The sequence below is a fragment of the Cydia fagiglandana genome, chromosome 1 (assembly GCF_963556715.1).
Source record: "Cydia fagiglandana chromosome 1, ilCydFagi1.1, whole genome shotgun sequence".
NCBI lineage: Eukaryota > Metazoa > Arthropoda > Insecta > Lepidoptera > Tortricidae > Cydia > Cydia fagiglandana.
Window position 1 is genome coordinate 2954230 of NC_085932.1, and position 24391 is coordinate 2978620.

Here is a 24391-nt window from a genome sequence, read left to right on the forward strand (position 1 = left end):
GTTAGCGATTAATGTTCCCTTTCATTGGCTACAAAAGGTTCTTTTCAGCCGAATCAAACGAAAATTGAGAAGTATAGCCACGTATAGATGTGCGGAAAACGCTTTCAGCATCGTCGATAACATTACCTACCTCTAAAGGGACCGTGCACGTTGGAGGGTTCGCCATCTTGGGGCCTGAATCGGAAACATAAACATGTACATTGCAAGTGCTACCATCTATCGTTCTCGTATGTTTTCTTGTGCATAGTCGGTTCTGCCATCTTGCGGGCTACATCGGAAGCATAAACTTCACATTTACGCTTCGCGCCAGAAATCTGACAGCTGCTAGCATGCATAGGTTCATAGGTGCTGCCGCGTATAGTTCATGCACACTCCCTATTAAGCAGCTTGACACAGTTTCTAATTTAAAAGAACTTGACTTCAAGATATTCACAAGAGACGACACGTACTAGATCCATTCTAGATACGTTATAGTTTAAATATCAACTAGTTCTCTTTTGCAGCGCAATTCGGGCAACCAATGTCACTTTTACGTTAAATAGAGTAAGATATCTATATCTATTAGATATGAATTGGATCTCTAAGTCATATCCTGTGGAAATCGTTCAAGAGTATCTCCAGAATCGCGCAAATGTCAAATTTAACAGGTTAGATCTTAAACATATCGTTATCGTATCTTGGTGATGTCTAAAAGATATCTAATAGATGTCTATTTCAAAATCCGAATCGGGCTCTGAGTTTGATTTTGCTGTGGTTCCCTTTAGCCACCTTACCACGAGACCACGACTGCCTTTGCAGTGTCAAACTGACATATTCGCTAACGTTTTTAGAAAAAACGCGTTCGGTAAAATCAAATTTCGGGATTTTAATAATCGGCTTTAAAGTTTTCGGAGATCAGATGGGTAGCCATAGCTCATACTCGTACTTATGATTTTTTTTTTTTATTATTAATAGACCGGGAGATAGTGACACCTTCGAGCAACACGGAAGGGAGGCGGCATTCGCACTATTTCCCCTCTGCCGAGGTACAAGATTAGCGCGTCAATCTAATCTACCGCGGGTAATAAAACTAGTTGCACTTGGATTTTTCACTAGACCGAGTCCAGACGCGCGCGTGAACACTGCTGCACAAAAATGCCTGTTTGCTCGGTTTTTTGCTATAAAAAGAGGTCGGGGACATCAAATTTACAAAAAGAAAGTGTTACATTCCACATGTAATTTTTTTTTTACATATCATACGTTTAATTACATTTAAATACAATTATTATATTTTAGTCTCAAGTATTTGTTGGATTTATCGATTTTGCTCGCTCAGTACAAATTGCGGATAGGTCGAGCGACAAATCCGACTTCTCATCTCTCAGAATACAATGACATACTTCAACGAAAATGTGTTAGTGTGCGTGTTGTGACACTAGTCACTCGTCCGTACACAAAAAGAGAACGAGGTTTGCAAGATTTGTCTTTGACGTGTGTCATTTTCTATGTATTTGTGTCGTCATTACAGAGGGCCTACCGCGAACCACGTTTGACGTGTTGCCTCCCTGTCACACTTACGTATGAATTTACAAGTGCCATAGAGAGGCAACACGTCGAACGTGGTTCGCGGTAGGGCCTCTGATTGGATTTTGTATGTAAGTGTGTGAGAAGTGCGACTGTGTGCACCTTCCCCCCGCGAAAAATGGCAGAAAGATTTGTACGGTGAGATATCGCTTGGGCCCCTCCCTTCCAACGTGTCGGAAGCCGGTGTTGCTCGAAGAGTGACACATTTTACTGGATCATTTGTACCAGTATGGCGGTTCGTCAGGGGTCTAAGTACGTAATGAAGGAAAGAAAAATGATCGTCATAGCGCTGGTACCGGCGGCCCAATCGTGTGGGCGTTAGTCGAACGTGTCGGATAAAATACGAGTGTCGAACGATTTGTTCCACAAAAATCCTCGTATTTTCCGATAGTCCATAAAAAAGAAGTAGGCGGTAGCATAATGCCATACTTCTCCGGTGTGACTTACAGCCCGCCATACTGAGGCGAACACATTAATTTAAAAAAAACAATTCAACCATTTGTACCAAGCTAATTTTTGCACAGGTGATCATCATCGAGCAGACATTCATGGACATCACCATGCCATACTCTTCGGACGGTTCCAAATGGCCGCCATACCGCAAGGGAGTAAATTTTTTTGTTTTGCTAAACGGAAGGAAAACAATTAATGCACTGCATCTGTAGTGACTTTATAGGTCAACTTTTATTATGGGACCAATGCCGAAAAAAATTCAGGCGGCCGAAAATTCATTCCTCAGTTTAGCAGCTTAACTGCTAAACTTAACTTAGCTGAGCGAGGAAAGACGTTTCTGGAGAAACGCACAGTTGAGGACTTCCAACCATCTAAGTGTAAAAGTTACAATACTGTCTAATGGTAACATTCCATTTCTAACCGCAGCTGCACTACCAGTACTGAACGCGTCTCTGTCATTGTCAATTTCCATAGTAAAATGAGCAGTAGTGCAGCTGTCGTTGGAAATGGACTGTCACCTTAACCCTGAAATAGCTAGATATGACAAAGTTACCCTATATTATAGTGTATTTACTTAGTCCGATTAATGACTAAATTACAGCTAGATGACGTACAAAAATGTTTTGAATGTAAAGTCTTCAAAATAATGTAGATAGAGTTAGACCAAGGAAAGTCTGCAGTGATTTTGATAGCCCACGCAGTGCAAACAGTGTTATTTTAAACGTCAATCTTCTATGAAATTATAACGACAAATAACACTTGTACGTGGGCTATCAAAATCGCTGCAGACCTATCTAGGTCTGACTCTACCAAACTAGTTCATAAAAAGTGTACGAATCATTAAAAACAGCCCCGCAAATGGCACAATTTATGGGATGGTATTTAGTCACTGAGTACCATTGTAATAACAGCAGATCGGGTCGTAAAGCTGCCTCTTTCCGGTTGTGAATCTTCAAATTTACAATAGTCGTTTGGCAGCGAAACCAAAGCCAAACAGAGTTCATGAAACTGAAATCTACACACACTTATCTTCCCTCATATCGGCTATGTTAGGCAAAGTTTTCATGTTTTCAGCGTACATGTATAATTTAACTATTCGCATCATTTAGTTGGAAAACTTTGGTCCTCGCAAAATAAATCGAGACACTGCGCGCCATCTATTGACGTGATTAATAAAACTTTGTAAACAAGAATGCATAGAGGGCAGCAGTGAGCGTTACAATCAATGCAGATGTTTTGAATTCAGCTTTAAATTACATGTTAGCATGTGACTACATAATTATGTTGCAAATGTGCCGGTTTTTTAATATGTAATGTTTTTTGACACAATGGTCTCGTAACGCTCTTTATACACGCTCCTAAAATATTGATTTACGAAAAAAGATTTCGGCGTCCCCATTGCGCATGCTCGCACAAAAGGGTACCAGAGGGCTGTGAATCTCAAATCTACTTAGTTTTTATATTTCATGTAAATAGTAGCCAAATGATAGACCCATTTTTTACATAAACAACGAAAATCCTTAGGTACTTAACGTTCGTTAAGTAGAGATCATAAGTTAGTAAACAGTGTCTCAGAAATGGGTAATATTCAGGGAAACGAAAAACAAAGTAAGACGGGCAAGTCACCAGCGAAAGGGCGGAATTTTTTGAAAAACAGAAAATCGCCGGGCAGGGACAGCAAGAAACATGGAAGGAAAAAGAGCGGCGGGAAGCGAGGGGCCGCCGATACGTTCGATAAAACGCCCGATTCCGATAATATTGAAGTGGATGCGTCAGATAACGACACGCTCGAGTGCGCGTCGAAAACGGGAGGGAGCGCGGAGTCAGCGAGTCAGTCGGAGGTAACGGTGTCCAGGTGCGAGGAGCGGTCAGCGACCCGCGCGCGCTCGCCCTCCACGCCCGACTCAGTGCTCACGGACCCGCTGGCGCCGCTCGCCGCCGTCGAACTCAACCAGTGCTACTACTCGGCAGAGAGCAGCGCGCACGACGACGCGCACACGCTCACTCCCATGCCGCACGACGACGCGACCTCCTTGCTCGACTTAGACAAAGAAGATAAATCTGACGTGTTCGATGACAGTGACAAGAGTGACAATGTTATGGGGTTGTCCGGCAGCCGCGGGGAGCGGCTGGAGCGGCTCACGCACGAGTGTGGGCACGAGTTCCGCGAGTTCCGGCTGAAGGCGGCGCCGGCGCAGTCCTCGTTCACGGTGTCGCGCCACCGGAAGGTGGAGCTGCAGCCCGCGCCTGCCGTGCCCGACGCCGAGCCCGACCCCGCGCTTGCCCTGCTCGATAATGGTTAGTTCATTACAACAATAACACAGTACGAGTACGTGTTTATATATTAACTCTTCATTGTACAGAATACACAGACACGCATGAATATATGTACGGTTTGAAAAGCACATCAATGAATAAACACATCCAAAAGATTAAAGTGAACCTTTCAAATTGGTAACATTGACGGATGTTTACAGGGATTAATGTAAACAAATCCTTTTGCGTTCATCGTTTTGTGGCCATTTAAACCTCTGAAGTATTATCCGCAGGCGATTTTGTAGGTAAATTACAGTTAACCATCAGTTAAATCGGTTAAATTTCCCACATTTAATTATCAAACACAGCTAGAATATAGGTAGGTACTCTCCTTTCAAATTGCTAATACGCAAAATGTTTACAGAGATAAAGTAAACAAAACCTTTTCAATTCGCTTTATGGCCTTCACAACCTGTGAAATATTTTCCGCAAGTGAATTTCGAGTAAATCGTTCCAAAGCTATGAATAACTCTTATCAGCACTTCAACCTCTGATTGACAACAGACATTATCGAGATTTTCGCTTACTTACTTATCATAACCACTAATCTTCGTTTAAATAGAGCTCCTTCAGACCTATATAAGTGTGCGTTGAATGTAAATAAACAAAGAGAGAACTTGCTTGTAAGCGGCAAAACCAGTTTGCTGATGTTGCTCACAATACACTAACTGTTATATTGTTTCCTTCGCTCTTTTCTTACTGGAAACTTTACGTTCCTGTTAACAATCACAATAAGAAAGTTTTTGCAATTACGCGCTTGATTCTATTAAATCGTATTTGTGCAAGTCAGGGAATGCATTAACGATGTCTGTTTTTTATGCTTACCAAAATGAATGGACGTTTCGCTCTTACAGATTTCTTCTACGAGAAGGAGGTCGGAAAGCCTCTATTGTAGATGTAGACGTATTCGTTAATTTTAATTTATAAATAAATTTAAAAACTCAAGCGAATTTATAAAATTACGGTATTTTCAGCATCAAAAGAAGCGGATCAGACTACGCTCCGAAAGTATCTACCTACTCCTCCCATTCTCTAACAGCTTACCAAAAAAAGAGATATTTCCCAACTAACAATTTGAGACAGAATGAAAGTAGGTATATGCGACTAGATTTTATGGTCGTATAAACGTCGCATATATCTACGTTCTCTAGTACCTAAATTAATAAGGAAGGAAATGGCTACCTCACACTTAGTATGATACAAAAAAATGAGTCATGCTCCTTAGGGGTTTACCTTGCAATTCTAGCAAACCTACTCGTAGCTAGACTAAATGTGCAAGTCAGCACATTTCATGCCTGATCAGCTATCTATCCATCTTCCAGTAATCCTATTGAGGACTTCCCTAAAGTGGATTAAGTCTGAAGAAATTATTTACCTACCTACTCCACTTCGCATTAAGCCATTTGCCCTCATAAGACGTGAATAGTAAAGCGTGTTTCATTATTAACGAAAGTAATTTCACATTGAGTTACTAATACTTTACCAATTTATAATCTGATTATCCGTGCGCAAAATTATGTAGCATCCATCTTTAGTTATCTACTTAAGTATTCTTAATTAAATGAGTTAGAAACCAAACGCAAAAAACGTAGGTAGGTAGCGTTTAAATATTTACAGCAGGTGTGTGTATCAGTAGGTATAATAGTTTTAAAGTCCTGTCCAAATTTTTTAGGTAGGTAAATAAACTTTAACCATTTACAATAGATAGAGGTATAATATGACCACAATTTGCACGTAAAATCAAAATACCTTTATCTTTCCTCTTCTAAGATAAGTAGGGTGCATGACTGCTGTAGTTATTGCCCCTTCCATAGTAATTGATGGCCGCTCTTAACGGTTAGACTTCTATTGCCTTGTTTATTTCTGCTTTGTTAAGAGCTAATGGACAATTACTACGTAGGAGCCAATAAGTAGCAGTCACACTACCTAATCTACCTATCCGTAGGATATATATTCTCCTTTTTGGTCATTTAAATACGCTAGTTTACCGAGTTTACCTGTAATGTTGTTGGAACTATATTTAGCAACGCCCACGCTCGTATCGCAAGCGCATTGGATTAAATGCTCACATATCATTGACAGTTTCAGAAGAACGCCGAGCCGCCAGCGTGAGCGACGCGCTACCGGAGTCCAACGTGCTTCGGAAGGTCGCCTCGCTCACGCTAGACAAGCATTCGGAGCCGCGCGTGCAGCGCCCCAACTTCGTGCCTGAGAAGCTCAACTTCCAGCTCTATGAGAAGTTTGAAGGTGAGTCTTTGCTCTCTGTATAATATATACTTGGTCAAGCAAATCTTGTCAGTAGAAAAGGCGCGAAATTTTATATGGGACGATAACCCTTCGCGCCTACTTTATTTTAAATTTGCCGCCTTTTTCCACTGACAAGATTTGCTTGGTCATCTATAAGCCGCCATTCGCCCGAGAGCTTTTTCAACGCGCGTTAAAAAAGCGCTTGAATCTGTCCGCACTCTAAATTCGATTTAACGACCAATTAAGGCTCAAAGTCGACAATCCAACAACGCTTGATAAAAAGCGTCACCGCTGTCGTGTGAATACATACATGGATATCCATTTATGTCATTCAAGCGCTTTTTCAACGCGCGTTGAAAAAGCTCCCGTGCGAATGGGGGCTAAAAGTGTTTAAGACTTTTTTTTAATTCGTCCTGCTTCGTTTTAAGACGACTATATTCTGTATCTTTAGGTACTTAAAAAAAATTAAACAAACATTTCGGGTAGTTATAACATTTATTGGTTGACCGGCCAGTTATAAAACCGCCTGGATCAGTCACTGAACGACCTGACTTTAACCTGCATTGTTTGATCGTCTACTTAATGTTCGCATCTACCCTCAACTGGCATATAAGGAACCATTTGAGGGTAGTTTTGTTTACTCTTTTTAAATACCAAATGATACAGGCTATAGTAGGTATATGATAATTATGATTCAGGTACTTATTTATCATAAAATTCTTATGTAATACCGCATAATACGTAATATACACCGGCAACTGGAAGTCATAGCAACCGCAATATGACCTCTAAGTAAATACAACCTGGTTATAGGTGTCGGCACGAGTTGAGGTGAATGATTGTACACACAGCTTTATTGAAGTAGTGAATGAACGAATGATCGAAAGTTCACGATATTTATATGAAATATCCTGAAACTTTATGGTCAATCTTGCAGTTGCCTGTTGAACCTTTCTATAAGTACGAAAAAAGTTACCTGTCTTTGGAAAATAGAGTTTAAAAAGTTTATTCAGGATATTAAGACTGGTTTTAGCTGGAAGGGTGCACATGACCTAGGACTAGCATACACGTAGGCGTAGGTACTTAGGTACCTACTAAAAAAACGCCCTGTACCTAAAATAAATCGATGACATACGTATGCATTAGGTGTAATTAATAGGCCATCATCTAAACAGAGTGCCTCAGAAACGCTACCTAAATAACCTACGTCATCCTGTATATTGACGCACACGCACGAGACAAGATGTCCACGTCTTATCTCCATTAATACGATTACATACGATACAGATAACGCCAGTAACACTGCATACGTGACTAAGAACGCCTACTTACCGCACTAATTAGCCAAAAATTACTCTTAAATTCTAAAATACGTGATGCAACTAGCTACGAATCGCGTGAACTTCACTAGTTCTTCAAGAGCGCATTTTAATTATGTGAAACTTCTGAGCAAGTACAGAGATGCACAAGAGGGAATACACGATATCGTCACCATACTTGGGTTACACAATGAAGAATACACTGCGTTTGAATACAAGTTGGTCCCCAAAAATGTAACAGTCAAAAGATTTAGTCGGGCGCTGGTGCCGTATGTGCCAAGAAAAAGACTAATACTGACAATTGGTATACCTGTATACTCTCAGTATACTGTATTTGTGGTGAAAATGAAATGTTGTGAATTGAAAGTTGTGTGCGACATTAAGAGATTGGTGTTGATAGTGGAGTATGTTAAAAAGTGTCCAGTGGTGTACGTAATTCGTGTCCCAAAAGAACACCTTCAAAGTAAGTTTCTAGATGAATAAAAAGGTCATCTAAGTATCTAAGATCAAGTATCATGTTTTGCAAGAAAAGATACAGGTAGTTCACGCACGCATTTTGACACATGCGAGCACCGCTTAAAATCTCCCTTGCCACCTGCACGGTGCAGCTCAAAAGTCTTCAGACTTCATGCACGAACTAGGTGTCTCTGTTTTGTTACTCAACAAGTGTGGAGGAGACGGTGAATGCGGCGCACCAGGGTCGCGGTGCAGTGCGGTAGTCTGTTACGGTTTTTACACAAAACGGCCATGATACAGCCCCAGTGACTATAGAAAACACTCGTTTGTGTTGTTTATGCACAGTATTATATTCTTTATTTATGCAGCAAGCATTTCTCTAAGCAAGATACGCCGCACAAATGTCATTGTGACTTGGCTAAAGAACTCGCAGCCAAACAATAATTGTAAAAAAAAAACATTGTGACATTTTCGTTATGTCAATGTCAGTCGATTAATGAGTAAACTAAAATACTGTTATAAATTACTAAATTAACTTGTTATTAATGTTTGGTATCCAAATTATCCCTTGATATCCATTTGTTCTATTTATACCTCAGGGCTTATGCTCCTCAACTGGTTCATATCATCCGTCGCGGAGAACAGTTACTTGAAAAACCTCCTCACCGCACAAGATTTGAAGAACCTTGGAATTCAATACTGCACGCATCTGCTGGCCGCGGGGGTGCTCCGACAGATACCAGATAAGGATGCACCCACGGAAAATATTTTTAAGGTACTATTCAGGTTGTATGCATGAATTAATTTAATCATGTGTTTTCAACAAAAACTAACTGTCTATTTAAGGTTTTGGCCAAAATTTTACCTTCAAATGTAGAAACTGTTTCAGCTCTAATCAAAATATTTGATAAAATAATTTGTTTTTTTTTTATGTGCACGTTGCCGAAAGTTTCCAAAAAGTACTCCGAAATTTCAGGAAAGTTTCACAGGCAACAATATAAATTTTTCATCATGGAAATAAAAATATTTTGATGTCCATACAAGAATATAAGAAGTTTCCTAAATTTTACCTTGTGGAAATATCGCAATTTTTGAAAGTTTCTCTCTGTACATAATGTTGACTGTGAGTACTGCCGTAAATTTGTAGCTGTAATTCTTGTTTCTTTGTTGCAGCCTAATTTAATGTACTACTGGGCCCACATGGAAGCCCCTGTCTCTCAGCCAATCACCCCTGGCCGACTGCACGTCTCCTGGCCAGACAAAGATGTCTACAGCATCACCCAAGATCACATCACAAACCTGCGCAATGAAAATCACAGATTCAGCAACCAAAATAACAACGAAGAAATAGCTGATATCAGTGAAGCAAGAGCGATCATAGCGCAGCTCAGAAATAGACTAATAGATTTAGAATTACAAATTGAGAAATTAAAGTTAAGCGCTCAAATTGAAACAATCAACAAAAATTTGGAGAAATGTTTTGAGTTTCCGGATAAACTAAACAAATCAGTGGACAAAGAGATACAAACCTCCATCGAAACGCTTCCCGAACCTGTGATATCTTTACCCGCTAATCAGTGTGTAAGAACAAGAGATTTAGATGTAAGAACTGTAGCTTGTAATACTGAACCTATTAACAATATTCAAAGTGAAGGAAGATCTGATAGTATAGAAAATTATTGTAAGCTAAATAAAATAAGAGATTATGAAGCACATAAAGAACCTGACAACGAAAGACTGGATAAAATTGTAGAAAAAGATATTAAAGAGACCCCTGAAAAAGCTTTGACAGACTCTCTACACAGTATAGGAAGCTCTGAAGGTTCATTCTTTAGTATCAATAATGCTGATTTAATTACTAATACACCCGAATGTTCCTCCAATATATTTAGGAAAGACAGTGAATCAAAGGCTGCAACCATTCCAATTACAGTAGTATTATATAGCAATAATGATAGTCATGTTTATACAATGGCATCAATAGAAACTAGCAAGTCCTCATCAGAAAGCACGTGCGTACCATCTGACAGTGTAACGAAACTACAAAAACCTGACGAAAATCCTAAACAACAATCAGAACCAAGTAGCCTAAAGGCAGTGCCACCCGCGCCCCCTCTACCAGAATCTTTGGAGCCTACAACAGACCCACCCCCCCTGACACCTGGCAAAACTCAAAAAACCTCGCCTGTATCACAATCTTCAAAACCAATGTCTCCAGTGCCATCAAATATATCTCCTACAAGGGATCTTTCCACCTCTAAAGAACCAATAGTTCCAACTAGTACAAGCACTCCTCCAAGTATTCCTTCACCTGGGTTGGGTCCACCGCCTCCACCAATGCCTGATTTGGGACCGCCGCCACCACCAATGCCCGATATGTGGCCCCCAACCCCACCAATGCCTGGCATGGGTCCCCCACCCCCACCGATGCCTGACATGTTTCCTCCACCACCTCCAACACCCGGTACCGGGCCGCCACCGCCACCGATGCCTGGAATGGGGCCGCCACCCCCACCAATGCCCGATATGGGGCCTCCACCCCCTCCAATACCCGGTATGGGACCTCCACCCCCACCGATGCCCGGTATGGGGCCTCCACCCCCTCCAATGCCCGGTATGGGACCTCCACCCCCACCGATGCCTGGAATGGGGCCTCCACCCCCACCGATGCCTGGAATGGGGCCTCCACCCCCACCGATGCCCGGTATGGGGCCTCCACCGCCACCGATGCCCGGCATGGGGCTGCCACCGCCGGCGCCCGCGCCGCCCGGGCCGGGTGCACCGCCGCCGCCCCCGAGCTTGGGGCCTACGCCGTTCCCTGCTCCGCCTGTAGGGGGCTGGACTATGCAAAGAGCGAGTAAGTATTACATTATGTGTCATTTGTCCATCTTGATTTAAACTTGCACGATAACACGACTGAGCTACAAGATGTTACTTATATATTGATAAAACTACCTAGGTAGAAAAGCTAGTCAAGATTACTAGCTTTTCTGCCTTAAAAAAAAAGGAAAATTTAAGTCCTTATTTATATTAAAAGAACGCCACTCAAAACACGATTAAGTGTAATAATTTTACGAATCAAATGGACCACCTGTGATTTATGAACGAAAACAACCACTTAAACCTTAAATCCTTCCTGTAAGGTTTAGTTTAAAATCAATGAAACAAGTCATGTCGTATAAAAAATGTCGTGTAAAAATGTCATGTGTCGTACTCAAAAATTTCTATTTTATTTTCAGCCTTAAGAAAGATCCCCGTAAAGCCCGCAGCGCCAATGAAGCCACTATATTGGACCCGCATCCTCGCCCCTCCCGCGCCCCAAGCCTCAGGCGAAGCCCCCCAGGCCGCTCTAAAACCCCTCTGGCTCGAAATAGATGAAACCAACTTAGACAACATAGATGAATTTACAGATCTATTCTCTAGGCAAGTCGTCAAAGCGCCTGTGAAGAAAAAAGTTGAAGTGAAAACGAAAATTCAGCCGGTTAAGATATTAGAGAGCAAACGGTCGCAGAATGTGGGGATTTTGGCGCAGAGTTTGCATATAGAATTCTCGGAGATAGAGAATGCCATATATAATTTTGATACGTCCGTTGTGAGTTTGGAGGCGTTACAGCAGATCTATGAAATGGTAAGGACATGTAACATTACCTTACACTTCATATTGAATTTTCCATACATGTTTATCAATGCTAGACTAGACTAGACCAGTCATATCTAACACTAGAAATCGGTAAAATCGCAAACTAACGACTAGTTCTGAATTTTGTTGTTGGGACTATTGTCAGTACCGTATATCCAAGTTTGTTGAAAGACCTGTGCTGACTTTGCAGCATTCGAAAACCCGCCGAAATTTTTTTAGAAAATCGATTTGAACTACATTAGACTAAAATTGCTGCAATTTGAGACTAGAGCTAGCCCTGTATCTTCAATACTTACAGAGGTACAGGGCTCCAAAAAATTCCTTTTTTTTTTCATAAAAGTGAAGTTCTAACTTAACAAAAAAAACAATTGCACTGTCTTAAACAAATTCAAGTAGCATAAGAAACTCTTCTATAATATACTAAAATTATCTGGTTTCAGAGAGCGACCGACGAAGAACTATCCCAGATTAAACAGCATCTGCGAACGAAGCCAGATGTGCCACTGGACAAGCCCGAGACGTTTCTTCACGACCTCAGCAGCATACCCAACTTCGCGGAGAGGATATCCTGTTTCATGTTCCAGGCGGAGTTTGAGGATGCAGTCAGCACGACCATGCACAAGCTGGATAACTTGAAGCATACTTGTGAGGTAATTGTGTAACTTGTTTCTTACTTGTAATATGTAATTAATTACATATATTATAAATGAGTATGAGTACTTTACGGGTGATTTTACAACTCTTAGTCATACTCCGTCAATATACAGATCACTTGTCTTAGGACGTGGATGTGGTCTATCGTGGAAAATTTGCTTCGAAAGCCCGCCTGTTCTTTGGGTTGATTTTCTTCGAGTTTGACCGTGATACGTGATAGTATTATCTTTGAAAATATCTTATAAATGTTTGCCATTAGACTTATTGGTCTATAGTTACTCATGTCTCCCTTGTCTCCTTTTTTATGTATTAGTATTATAGTTGATTTCATCCAATCTTTGGGTATGCTTTCGGTTGTTAGGATGTCGTTGAATATTTCTGTTAGTCTTGGTCCAATCACTGGTAACGTGTGTTTTAGTAACTCGTTTGTTATTTGGTCTGAGCCTGGTGCTTTATCTTGTTTTTGTGTGTTGATTGCTCTTATTGTTTCTTCCTGTAGTATATTTGGTACTGGTTCAGTGTCTGCGAATATTTCCATTTGGGATTCTTCCGGTAGTGTTGTTTGTTTTTGGTATAGTATTCTGTAATAGTCTGTGGCAATTTCTAGTATATCTTCTCTTTTGCTTGTACACTTTCCTTGTCTGCTTTTGATGTTTGGCATCCACGTTTTCTTTTTATCAAGTCGTTTTAATGCTTTCCTTAGTCCTCCAGTTTTTTCAATGGATGTTTTGATAAGGTTCAGTCGTTTATTTTTTCTATCTTGTCTTATATGCACGAGTATCTGTTTGCTTATTTCTGATATCTTTTCGCGAGTTTGCTTGTTTTTACCTTCTTTTAAGAGTTCTTTCCTCTTTGTAATTAATTGTTTAGTTTCTGGAGATAGTATATTTTCTGTTTGTTTGTTTTGATTATTTGTATTAACAATTTGCGTTTTGAGTATATCCAGAAGATTGTCGTATCGTTCTTGAGTCGTCTTGTAGTTTACGGTCGCATGTCTGTTTATTGTAGTATTCAAATTTTCAAGAAGTGACTCCTTGTTTCCAGTTAATACCAAGGCAGTTTTATACTTATTCTGAAAATGTCTTCTTTTTGGTTTCTGCTTCGTTGACAGTGATGCTCTTACCATTTTGTGGTCTGTATGGAAGTTAAGTTGTTGTACTGTATGCAAGTCTTTGAAAATTTTTCGGTTGTTGGTCAGAATAAAATCAATCTCGTTTTTATATTTGCCATTGGGTGATGTCCACGTCCATTTTTTTGTCTTCTTTTTCTTGAAGAAACTGTTTAAAATACTAAGTTTATTTTCTAATGCAAAATTGACTAGTCTTTCTCCGTTACTACTTCTTTGGCCATATCCATGTTTTCCTATTATTTGTTCTTCCCCTTCATTGCAAACCCCTATTCGACCATTGAAGTCTCCCATCACAATTAGGTTTTTATACGAGTCTTGAACGGTTGCTTGTAAATCTTCGTAAAATTTGTCCGTCTTCGTGTTGTGATCTGAGTTTTCAGATTCAGTTGGGGAATAAGCTTGAATGATGGTCCACATCTCTTCTCTATGGTTATGTGTTGGAAGTTTAATGTTGAGGAGTGCTATTCTCTCATTGATTCCCCTTATTTCTTCTATTTTGTTTGCCCAGTGACTCTTGATCAGGAAACCGACACCAAACTGTCCCTTGGTTTCTCCAATGTAGTGCATTATATACTTTCCTTTGTCTTCAATTTCTTCTCCGTACCGTCTCATTTCGCTGATCCCGATTATATCCCATTTCATATTTTCTATGGCCAGTTCTAGCTCCGTTAGTTTTTCTGGGGTCCGGAGTGTTCGCGTGTTCAGAGTCGCTATATATATGTCCGTGTTTGTTCCTTTTAGTTTACTTGCTTCTTCTTTTTCTTCGTTTGTTCCGTTTAGAGGGTCGCGGTCATTATCTCCCACGAGGACCAGTCGGCTTGGGAGAGTTCTTCGGTTACCGTGGTTTAATTGTTTTTTGATTGAGTCTGTTCGAGTGAGCTCCCGTTTTTTGTAATTATGTTATGATTATTAGTTTTTGGTACTTTATTGGGCTGAGAGTGTGGCACTCTGATCTCCCCGGAAGTTGTACTAAAATTACTTGGGGGGGTCTTGGGTGGGGAAGATGGAACCCGTTTTCTTTTATCATTGTTCTCTTTCTTTTCACGTTTCTCCTTCACAATAAGTTTATCATTTTTAATGATGGCGTACTTGCCAGATTCTCTGGCTTCTAACATTTTTGGGATTAGAGCCTTCCTTTTTTCGAGGGTCTCTTTTGGGAAGTCCTCAGTTACACTTATATTCTTAGGGAAATTCTTTCTGTTTTTGAGGAGTTCCATTTTTCTCCAGCCAAGGGTGAGTACTAATTTTATTGGCCTGATTCTTTTTTCTTCCTTTTTCCCAATTCTTTGCACTTCACTGATCTCCCACCTATCCCAATCGTTGGACTTTATCGAGTTCTTATTGATATCATTCAGAATTGCCAAAACTATGTGATCCAAAAATACAGGGAATATAATAAAGTCTATTACTTAGGATTCGTGGATTTTAATAAAGCATTCGATACCATATATCATGATAGCATCTGGAAAGCGCTAACAATACAGGGAGTAGAGCCCAAATACATTAGAATACTCAAAAACATTTACTCGAATAGTACGGCCCAAGTTAAGCTGGAAAGAACAGGGGAAGAATTTCCACTCGAAAGAGGAGTCAGACAGGGCGACCCAATCTCACCGAAATTATTCTCCGCGGTATTAGAGATGGTCTTTAGAAACTTGGAATGGGATCGAAATGGAATCAACATAAACGGCGAAAAACTTAACCACCTACGTTTCGCAGACGATATCGTCCTGTTTTCTGAAGATCCAAGTAACTTAGAAGAAATGTTACAACAGCTATCTGATGAAAGTGCCAAGGTAGGTCTCTCAATGAACACCTCCAAAACAAAGGTGATGACAAACTCAACTAGAGTAGATATTAAAGTAAATAATGGACAAATACAGTATGTGAACGAATACATATATCTAGGTCAACTAATAGCCCCAGAAGATACAATGCAAAAAGAAATAAACAGAAGGATTACAAATAGCTGGAAACGATTCTGGTCTTTGAGCGAAATTATGAAGGACAAAGACATGCCCATCAAAGAGAAAAGGAAGGTATTTGATACGTGTATCCTCCCATGCTTATCGTATGGATGTCAAACATGGGCACTGACCGAACAACAACTACACAAAATAAAAGTGTGTCAAAACGGAATGGAGAGAAGTGTTCTAGGAGTAAAACGCAGAGATAAGGTTAGTCTACAAATTATAAAGAATAAAACTAAATTCAAAAACATCCAATATGTTTACAAACGATTAAAGTGGAGATGGACAGGGCATATGTTAAGGGAAAGAACAGAAAAGTGGACAAAAATAATAACGGAATGGTACCCGAGGGACGGGACAAGAAAAGAAGGAGGACAATTTAAACGTTGGGAAGACGACATAAGAAAGATAGCTGGCCCTACATGGAGACGAACTGCAAAAGACAGGATAAAATGGAAAGGTTTAGAGGAGGCCTATGTCGAAAGACAAGCTGTAAAAAGGAAGAAGCGAAAACCGGTTGCCGATTCACTTAGTTAAGGAATTAGATATAAAATATATAGTGTAGTATAAAAAAAAAAAAACATAGTGCAACTTAATACTTATATTATTATTATGTTACACAGCAATAAAGGCTTATTTTATTTTATTTATTTTATTAATATACAGAGTGATTTTGTTATGTTTGATACCTTGAGGGGTAAATATGTGCGTGAACATTTTTTAATATGAACCCAACCCCAAAAGCTCGAAACGCTCAAATAAAATGCTGTCTCATACAATTTGGCGAATTATATGTCAGTGTTTTCTATAAAACAACAGATTATTTTCGCGATTTAGAGGTTGACTTCATATAGAAAAAGTTGTTCAGTATGACCTACATATTCACCCCTCAGAAATCACGTTATAAAAAAAAATGTTTTACTGGGACGAAATCCGGATCGCGAAAGAAATTTGCTGTTTTACACATGGGACATCGAAAATGGTTTTTATTATGAAACTAAGACCGAGTCTATGAGCTTGTCATAAAAAATCCTTCTCAACTCATTGACAATGATGATCTTTTATATGTGTCTTTCCATCACAGAAGGGTCCTTATGCCTCAAGTGCAATAAGGTTCTTTTTATCTGAAATTCTGATATAAGGTCTTTATTGCACATGAACCTGACCCTTCTGGTATGGAAAGACACATATAGATGAACTTTGTTTTCAGTTCTTAATGACGAGCGAGGCGCTGAAGCGGGTGTTCGCGATCATCCTGACGTTAGGCAACTACATGAATGGCGGCAACGGGCAGCGTGGCCAGGCCGACGGATTCGGTCTCGAGATACTCTCTAAACTCAAGGACGTCAAGGTACTGGCAGGGTCGTCATGTGATGTGTCGATTCAGTGGCGTAGCGTGAACTAATAATATCTAGCCGTGGGCGAAGTCGCATCTGCGAGGCCCTTTTCTTTCAATGTCCCGGACCGAAGGGGCCTCGCGCGAGACCCGTTAGGGCGCGAGGCCGTGGGCGACGGCTCATTTCGATTACGCTTCGCTGCGCCACTGTGTCGATTAAATGAAAATATTAAGAGATGCATGAGCGTATCCCAATGATTCACGTTAAATCTATTGATTTACACGTTCAAATTTTACGTGCTTTAGCTACGTATAAGTGACGGTGTGTCCGAAGTCTGCCTCAAAATGATATCCGGCCGTCTTTAGTTTTCAAAAGCTTAACACCTCGGTAGACTGGGTGTCAAGTCGCAAGTTAGCATCATTTCTATAGTTTTGTAAGTCTTCTTCCATGCATGGAGGCAGAGGAGACAGTCGCCCACGTCATTCTCGAATGTCCAGGGGTGGCAGAATACCGGTATTCTGCCACCCCTATTAGGTGTTGTGCCCGGGCACAACACCTCGGCTCACCGGGGTCTCTCCCAGAAGTCGTCAGCAACGTCAAGGGTCTGCTTGGCTTCCTGGTAGAGTTGGGTTGGCAAGAATAGTGCCGCCAACCCGCCACGCAAAATAGGCGCATTAATATGACGTCGAGTTGCAGAAACCAAGCCCGCGAGAACCTATAACCTAAGTCTCCTTCCTCAGACCAAAGCCTAATGTTTATATAAATTGTCGGCAGTCGAAGCGCTCGACCGTGACGCTGCTGCACTTCATCGTGCGCACGTACACGCGCGCGGCGGGCGTGGGCGCGCTGCCCGTGCCGGAGCCGGGCGACGTGGCGCGCGCCGCCGCCATAGACTTCGCCGACGTCGCCAAGTCCCTGGCTGAACTCACGCAACAGCTAGCCGGTCAGTTTTACCCCCTTATCGTAGAACTTTACGACCTTGTATTAGTTAAATTGTTTTATTTCTTTCTTAAGAATCTTCTTCTTCTTCTTCGTGTTCTTCATTACTGAAGGTCGTGCCTGTCTTGAAATGCTTTCACCGAGGCCTCGACGGGCTGCTTCCATTTCACCGTTCTTTAGAATACATAACTCTAAATGACAGATAAAGACAAACGATTCATAGCCAATTCAGGCTTGTAATGCGTTTATGAATAACGCCATTAGTGGATAGTGGTGCCACAACGCATATGTCGTAGTACAGTCAACATCGATAGTAAGGGATAAAACAACGACCCAAAGGGCCACCCTGGAATACTCTTGGATACACACCTTGGAATAGTCGCTTTTACACTCGTTCGTTAAATTCTTAAACTACACAAAATCAACTCTATTTCCTACAGTATAAATTCAAATTTCAGTGGCAAATTTTTGAATGTTTAATTTATATGGGCCTTAGGAGGATATAGCAGATATCAAATACTAACCAACAGTTTTATCTTTTAGCATGTAAAGAGAAAACCAAGAAGGTTCTAGAAAAAACCGACGCACAACGGAGTCCCGAAGAGAACGAATCAAAACGCATAGACGTTTTTGAAGAAAAGATGGGAACTTTCCTCACCGCCGCCGAGGAAAAGTTGAAAGCCGAACATGAGAATCTTGAAGAGTGTCGAAGCAAATTCTTTGCCACCGTCCGGTTTTATCAGTACACCCCCAAAGTTGGCAAGTTTGAGGATTGTGAGCCAAAGGAGTTTTTTTCGTTGTGGACGAGTTTTTGCAGCGATTTTAAGGATATTTATAAGAAGGAGGAGCAAATTGCTATTAAAGAGAAGTAAGTTTAAGACCTTTTGCGAAAGTAGTTGATTATTTTAATTTATTATTGTGCTTTGAGTTTTCATGGGGTGAAAAATTATGACACAATCAATATAAATTAAAGTTTGGTGAGAGGGGCGATACTCTTCCTTTTCAGCATTGCTCCGAGCATTTATTATGGTTGACACAACTTGACGTCAAGTTTGCGTGCACGACCACAGAAAAAATAATCACTTGAATTTTGACAACCCTAAATAGCCGAAAGGGATAGTGCCATACATTAGAAAGGGACAGCATGATTCGTTCCGGAATAGCTGTCAAACTTAGGTTTTATAGGAAGTGTGTTTTCTGTACGGTAGTACTAAAATATATCCTGTGGTTTTGGTGTTGCGAAAATGGGATTTATTGAGGCATCATAGTGCCAGTAACATGCTAAACGTTTTTACTAGAAATCCTACTCCTAATTGATTCATTTATTTTTAATTTTTTCACAGACTAAAAGAAGCCAAGAAGCATCAAGAGGAACGTAAAGCTCAAGCTATCGTGCAACCGAAGAAAGAAGGCGGGTTGAAAGCACGCCTACAGAAGCTCTCTGGCACTAGGAAGTAAACAAAATTACAGTTGTGGCATTTATTACGTTACGTCGCTACGCGTCACTTTCGTTTGACTTATTTATGAAAGAGACGTTGGTAGCGTAACCCAGTAGTCGGACCAAGATAACTGTGCATGGAATTAGTAATAACAAAGTGTGGCAAAGTCATAATTAATATCAAATTTCTATGAAAATATGACGTTAAAAATGCCACTTCCTCACTTGTTCTTGTTCTTTTCAAATTGGTGCAAAGTTAGCTTAGACTGCCTCGGCCGATGGACGGTATGGATATACAAAAGTTTGCCATTCTTGCCTATATTTATTAAATACGAGATTTACTTAGCTTCACGCATATAAGGGCTGTGAGCTGTGAAAAGAATCATTATGCAGTGTGCAAAAACAGCAATCTCACTTTTTACTAGTTATCAACCGCCGTTTTCTATACGATTTAACCAATAATTGTGTCATTTTCAATTTTTTTTAATTTTAAAAAGTTGAGTAAATGTATACCTAATAATTGTACATTCCGTGAAGTGTACATGTGAAGTAAATAATGTATTGTGAATTGTTGTAAACAAGTTGTAAACTATGGGGTGTCGCGAAGCATTATGTAAAATAGTGAAAGTCTTATGACTTATGTAAATATAAACAAAGCGCAAATATATATTACAAATTAAGGTATACAAATATGACTGCATTATTATAATTCCATACTGTTTGTATGCTAGTGTTGAGTGTAAGTGATGTTGAGATTTCAAATTCTTGGTATTCTTATTTGAAGTCCTTCAATGAAAACCAGCAATATAAGATTGTAAAGCTTATAATAATTATCCATACAGATTTAGTGCATAATTACTTTCCATCGAATTTTCACAGAAACGTACGATCGTGTTTTGCTATTTCAGTCAGTCTCGGTACAAAAAGTACTGAGGTTGACTGAAGTACCATGACAAATACGAACGTTTCCGAGAAGATTCGATGGAAAACAATTATGCACTACATCTGTGCCGGAGGTTTGTACTAAAAAATATAAATGTTTGTCAGAAATGATTTTAAAGAGCCCCTTTTAAAGAGACCCTTGTAAAATATTCCAAAGTTTATGAGATTATCCATTTATTTCTCTGGTCTTATATTTTTTTTACAGGCAATTTTTACTTGATACTTGATATAACATTGTCCAACTATCGTAATATGAAGACATTTCATATTAAATAATTTAAATCTTAAACTGAACTATCCAATATTAATTTTACTTTAATTAGGAAGCTATAGATGGTCAAGCAAATCTTGTCAGTAGAAAAAGGCGCGAAATTCAAATTTTCTATGAGACGCTATCCCTTCGCGCCTACATTTTTCAAATTTGCCGCCTTTTTCTACTGACAAGATCTGCTTGACCAAGTATATTTATGGCCTTTAAAGTAATAAAATAAAAACTACCATTTCATATTGACATTGGTCATAATTTCACAGCTTAATTATTACAATTAGCAAGGATTTTGTAATATTGTATTTGTTTTATATTGTACCTGAATATATTATTATCTTTGATTGTGCTAAACATCTGTATTTTTTCAAAGTGATTAAATTGGTGCTGTTATGAATAAACTGTAAATAATTTGTGTTAGTAAATAATACAAGAAAAAATGGAAAATACATTTATTAACTACAATCAATGCACTTTTCTTTCCATATTTTTTTGAACTTTTTCTCTATTTTTCTTTTGTTGGACAAGGAATCAGCTAATGTGTGTAATGAATTCTTTAAAGCTGTCCACTGCATGAAACTCAGATGACTTGTTAAGGATGACTCATTTTGTTCATTTCTAAAGCCTTCTTCCATCAACATAAACTTTTTTAAAGATTCTGTATCAGTCACATTTGCTGGAGAATGAATGTATGTATTATTGCTCTTTAATTCAACTGGTTTTGATTGAGTGTGTAGTGGCGCTTTAAAACATTCCCTGGATATTGTTTCTCCTTTATCAGTATTTAATATTGCAGTTGATTTCAATTTGCAGTGCAGAGGGGCTTTAAAACTTTCTCTAGAAATGCTCTCTCCTTTATCTTTATCTAGTACTGGATTTATTTTTATCTCAGGTAGACTTTCTGTTGTAAGATTGTTTACCTTAAGATGACATGATGGCTCCTCAGAGTCATCTTCTTCATTTAGCCGATTGACATAATCCATGAAGCTGTCAGTATTATCATTATCATCGTCAACTATTAAGCTCTGGTGCAATGTCAAGCATTTGTCCGGAGCCCATTCAAATCTTCCAAAAGAGTCAATGTTTTTAAGGTCCAGCCACACCTCCAAGTCAGCTGGCAGATTATAGTTGTCCGGTAGGAAGTCTACTCCCTTTAGTTGTAGTTTGTCGAGCCAGGGCCGCAGGCGCGCGTACCAGGCGCAGGCGCTGCGCATCAGCACCGTGCACAGCGACCACACTCGGCTCAGCGCCGCATATGGCATCAGAGACATCCAGTGGCCCTCCCCGCACTTTATACGGTCTAAATAAAATATCGACGCTTGCTTCGAACATACGCAAACCCTCACCATTATCTTCGCAAACGTGATTAATCTGATCATTATATATTGGAGCATCTGTCTTGTTGGTAAATAATCCTCATCATCCGCCGGCAATGTGTCGCTGAAGTTTTCTACGTCCTTCAATACGTTCAGCCCCAAATAACGCCGTAAGGCTACGTTAACCTTCTTAAAATGCCTGTAGCCGATATCGTTACGAAATTTCTTGTCGTATTTGTAAGCAAATCTAGAGAGTATTGCGCTCTCTTTGTGCAAAGGAGATTGATTAGACAGTACTTTGATCATAGTCCTACAAGTGTTTTTTAGATCCTGAATGCCTGTAATTAAAATGAATTACAATAAGTTTAAAAGTTATCCGACAAGCAGGCGTGTTTTGATAAAAGGTTAACGATGAACTTACCAACTTTACGGTGACATAGAAATGTATGAACGGGTGGTGGTAGCAGAGAGGCATCGTTCCAGGGTTCTAACATCGTGTTTTGAAAATAATTCAATACCTGTTTTAGATAAAATTCTAAGTTTATTTAAGTACACAGGTCGTAGCTTATTTTTGCAGGTTATGTTTAGTACCTGTCAATGTGACGTTGTATGCTATTCTGTTGTCATAAAAAAACGTCAAAGCTAGCCAAACAATCAATGAACAGTCGATGAGATCAAATAGCTTAAACAGCTGATTGAGTTGAGTTGAGGTTGATTGAGATACCGGCTAGGTGGCTAGGTGGCAAGATCAAACGACAACGGTAAGTTAAATTAGAATTAAGCTTTAATTGCGATGAGTAAGCTTTATTTTAGACTAATTAAAAGCTCTAGAAGAAATTGTACTGATCCTTTGTAAAAATAAATCTGTTTGAATGATACAGTCCACTGATTAAAAATATTTGTAGGTTAATTTATACAACTGTTTACAGATTTCGTGATACTGATAAGCAAATCATTAAACAAAACAACATGCCCAAAAACAAGAAAAAGGCTGAAAGTTCTAGCGACAGCGACGAGGGACCTGTTGATGTAAGTAGATTATAGATCATAGTAGAAAACACATGTTTATACTTATACGTATTTTAATTGATACTTACGCTTAACTGAAACTTTCCAATTACTTGTCCGTGTCTGAGCTTACATATTTGCTGTTATAAGCTAATAGTTTTGCTAACTGTACATTGTCATCAATTGGTCAATAATAATAAAACTGCATAAGAATAATGCGTCATCATTATCATCAAAATAATAACCTTATCAGTCAGTAATTTATACAAGCATTCTCAACGGTTCTCTATAAAGATAAGTGTAAATAAAACTGATACCAATCACATTAAATATTGATGTGGAATGAATTATTTCTTCTATATGAGAACTAGAGTCCATTTATTTTAACAGAAAAAAAAGTGAGAGACATTTAAATCATAACATTTTCATAGAAATTTTACATTAATGATGACATGCAGAGTTACTTAGTTCTCCTCCTAAGGCCCCGTCATACAAATGAACAATTTGGCACAGAAATTTGAACCTTTAATGTAGGAAATATAGTTGATTTTGTGTTAATTGTGTTGTTCAAAAACTGAACGAAACAACGCAAAAGCAACTCTGTTCCAATCAAATATGATTTAAATTTCATTGAACTGAATAAGTTGTTATAGGACCTTGGGAGGATCTTGGTCCAACTCTGTTATAGTTTTCCAAGCTTATCTGCCAGGTCAATGTCCTGAACTTCACACTCCGTTAAAAGCAAAGCAAAACTTGCTTTCATAAATTTCATAATATTTACAGAGAAATGTACCTCCAGAAAAGAAAGCCAAAATGGGCTCAAGGACAACCGACAAAGAGCCAACCTGGGTCCTGGAGGGTCAGAAGCTAGTTAAAGTGAGGGAGTTCAAGGGGAAGACTTATGTGGATATTCGCGAGTTTTACGAGAAGAACGGAGACTTGTTACCAGGGAAGAAAGGCATCAGCCTGACCCCGGAGCAGTGGCGGAAACTGCTGGCGTTGGCGGAGGAGGTGAATGAGGAACTCAGTAACTGTTGATTTGGAACAAATATACTGTATGATTGTGTTACTATTTGTAAGATTAAAGTTTTGTTGAGCAAATTATATTTGAAGTTTTGATTAATATGAAAGAAAAGTGTAAGGAGTAGGGGAATTCCTATTTTTGCACATAGGTACATAATTTGAATTGAAAGTGTAATAAAAAACAAATCAGACTAAAACATTTTTTATTTAAAAGATATAAATTTATATCTTCACAGTGACCGCCATCGCCAGGAACTAAAACATAGTTTTATAACAGTATAAATAAATTAAACAGGTACAATATTGAGCTGTCTTTGATGTTAATATTACAGAACAAAAAATAATTGAGTATAATCATTTTGGTATTAACTAAGAG

At 39.3% G+C, this 24391-nt stretch overlaps 3 protein-coding genes across 4 annotated transcripts; 2 read left to right on the top strand and 1 right to left on the bottom strand.

Moving 5' to 3' along the window:
- The first annotated feature begins 3373 nt into the window (after positions 1-3373).
- Positions 3374-21133, top strand: LOC134673318 (formin-2-like). 2 transcript variants are annotated; one of them, XM_063531319.1, is made up of 10 exons: positions 3374-4314; positions 6415-6579; positions 8954-9129; positions 9528-11211; positions 11594-11982; positions 12435-12644; positions 16958-17098; positions 17859-18027; positions 18567-18891; positions 19367-21133. In XM_063531319.1, exons 1-10 carry the CDS (start codon positions 3594-3596, stop codon positions 19479-19481), a joined length of 4095 nt encoding a protein of 1364 aa, XP_063387389.1. In that variant the 5' UTR covers positions 3374-3593; the 3' UTR covers positions 19482-21133. The 2 variants fall into 2 exon arrangements, with proteins under 2 accessions (XP_063387389.1, XP_063387460.1); XM_063531390.1 differs by having other exon boundaries at positions 6421-6579.
- On the bottom strand, positions 21107-22552 carry LOC134673467 (uncharacterized). The gene is made up of 2 exons (XM_063531497.1): positions 22406-22552; positions 21107-22322 (listed from the first exon to the last, which is right to left on the bottom strand). The coding sequence occupies exons 1-2, from the start codon at positions 22476-22478 to the stop codon at positions 21124-21126; spliced, it is 1272 nt and encodes a 423-aa protein (XP_063387567.1). The 5' UTR covers positions 22479-22552; the 3' UTR covers positions 21107-21123.
- A 122-nt stretch (positions 22553-22674) lies between these two features.
- LOC134673560 (RNA polymerase II transcriptional coactivator) lies at positions 22675-24098 on the top strand. Its single transcript, XM_063531591.1, has 3 exons — positions 22675-22745; positions 22914-23013; positions 23776-24098. Exons 2-3 carry the CDS (start codon positions 22954-22956, stop codon positions 24028-24030), a joined length of 315 nt encoding a protein of 104 aa, XP_063387661.1. The 5' UTR covers positions 22675-22745; positions 22914-22953; the 3' UTR covers positions 24031-24098.
- The last annotated feature ends 293 nt before the right edge of the window (positions 24099-24391 follow it).

Excerpts from the sequence above, each read along its gene's own strand:
- LOC134673318 (XM_063531319.1), top strand. The coding sequence starts at position 3,594 with ATGGGTAATATTCAGGGAAACGAAAAACAAAGTAAGACGGGCAAGTCA. Across the intron at positions 17,099-17,858 it reads CTAAACTCAAGGACGTCAAG|TCGAAGCGCTCGACCGTGAC; the intron begins GTACTGGCAGGG and ends AATTGTCGGCAG. Across the intron at positions 18,028-18,566 it reads ACTCACGCAACAGCTAGCCG|CATGTAAAGAGAAAACCAAG; the intron begins GTCAGTTTTACC and ends TTTATCTTTTAG.
- LOC134673467 (XM_063531497.1), bottom strand. The coding sequence starts at position 22,478 with ATGTTAGAACCCTGGAACGATGCCTCTCTGCTACCACCACCCGTTCAT. Across the intron at positions 22,323-22,405 it reads TCTATGTCACCGTAAAGTTG|GCATTCAGGATCTAAAAAAC; the intron begins GTAAGTTCATCG and ends TTTTAATTACAG.
- LOC134673560 (XM_063531591.1), top strand. The coding sequence starts at position 22,954 with ATGCCCAAAAACAAGAAAAAGGCTGAAAGTTCTAGCGACAGCGACGAG. Across the intron at positions 23,014-23,775 it reads GCGACGAGGGACCTGTTGAT|AGAAATGTACCTCCAGAAAA; the intron begins GTAAGTAGATTA and ends TAATATTTACAG.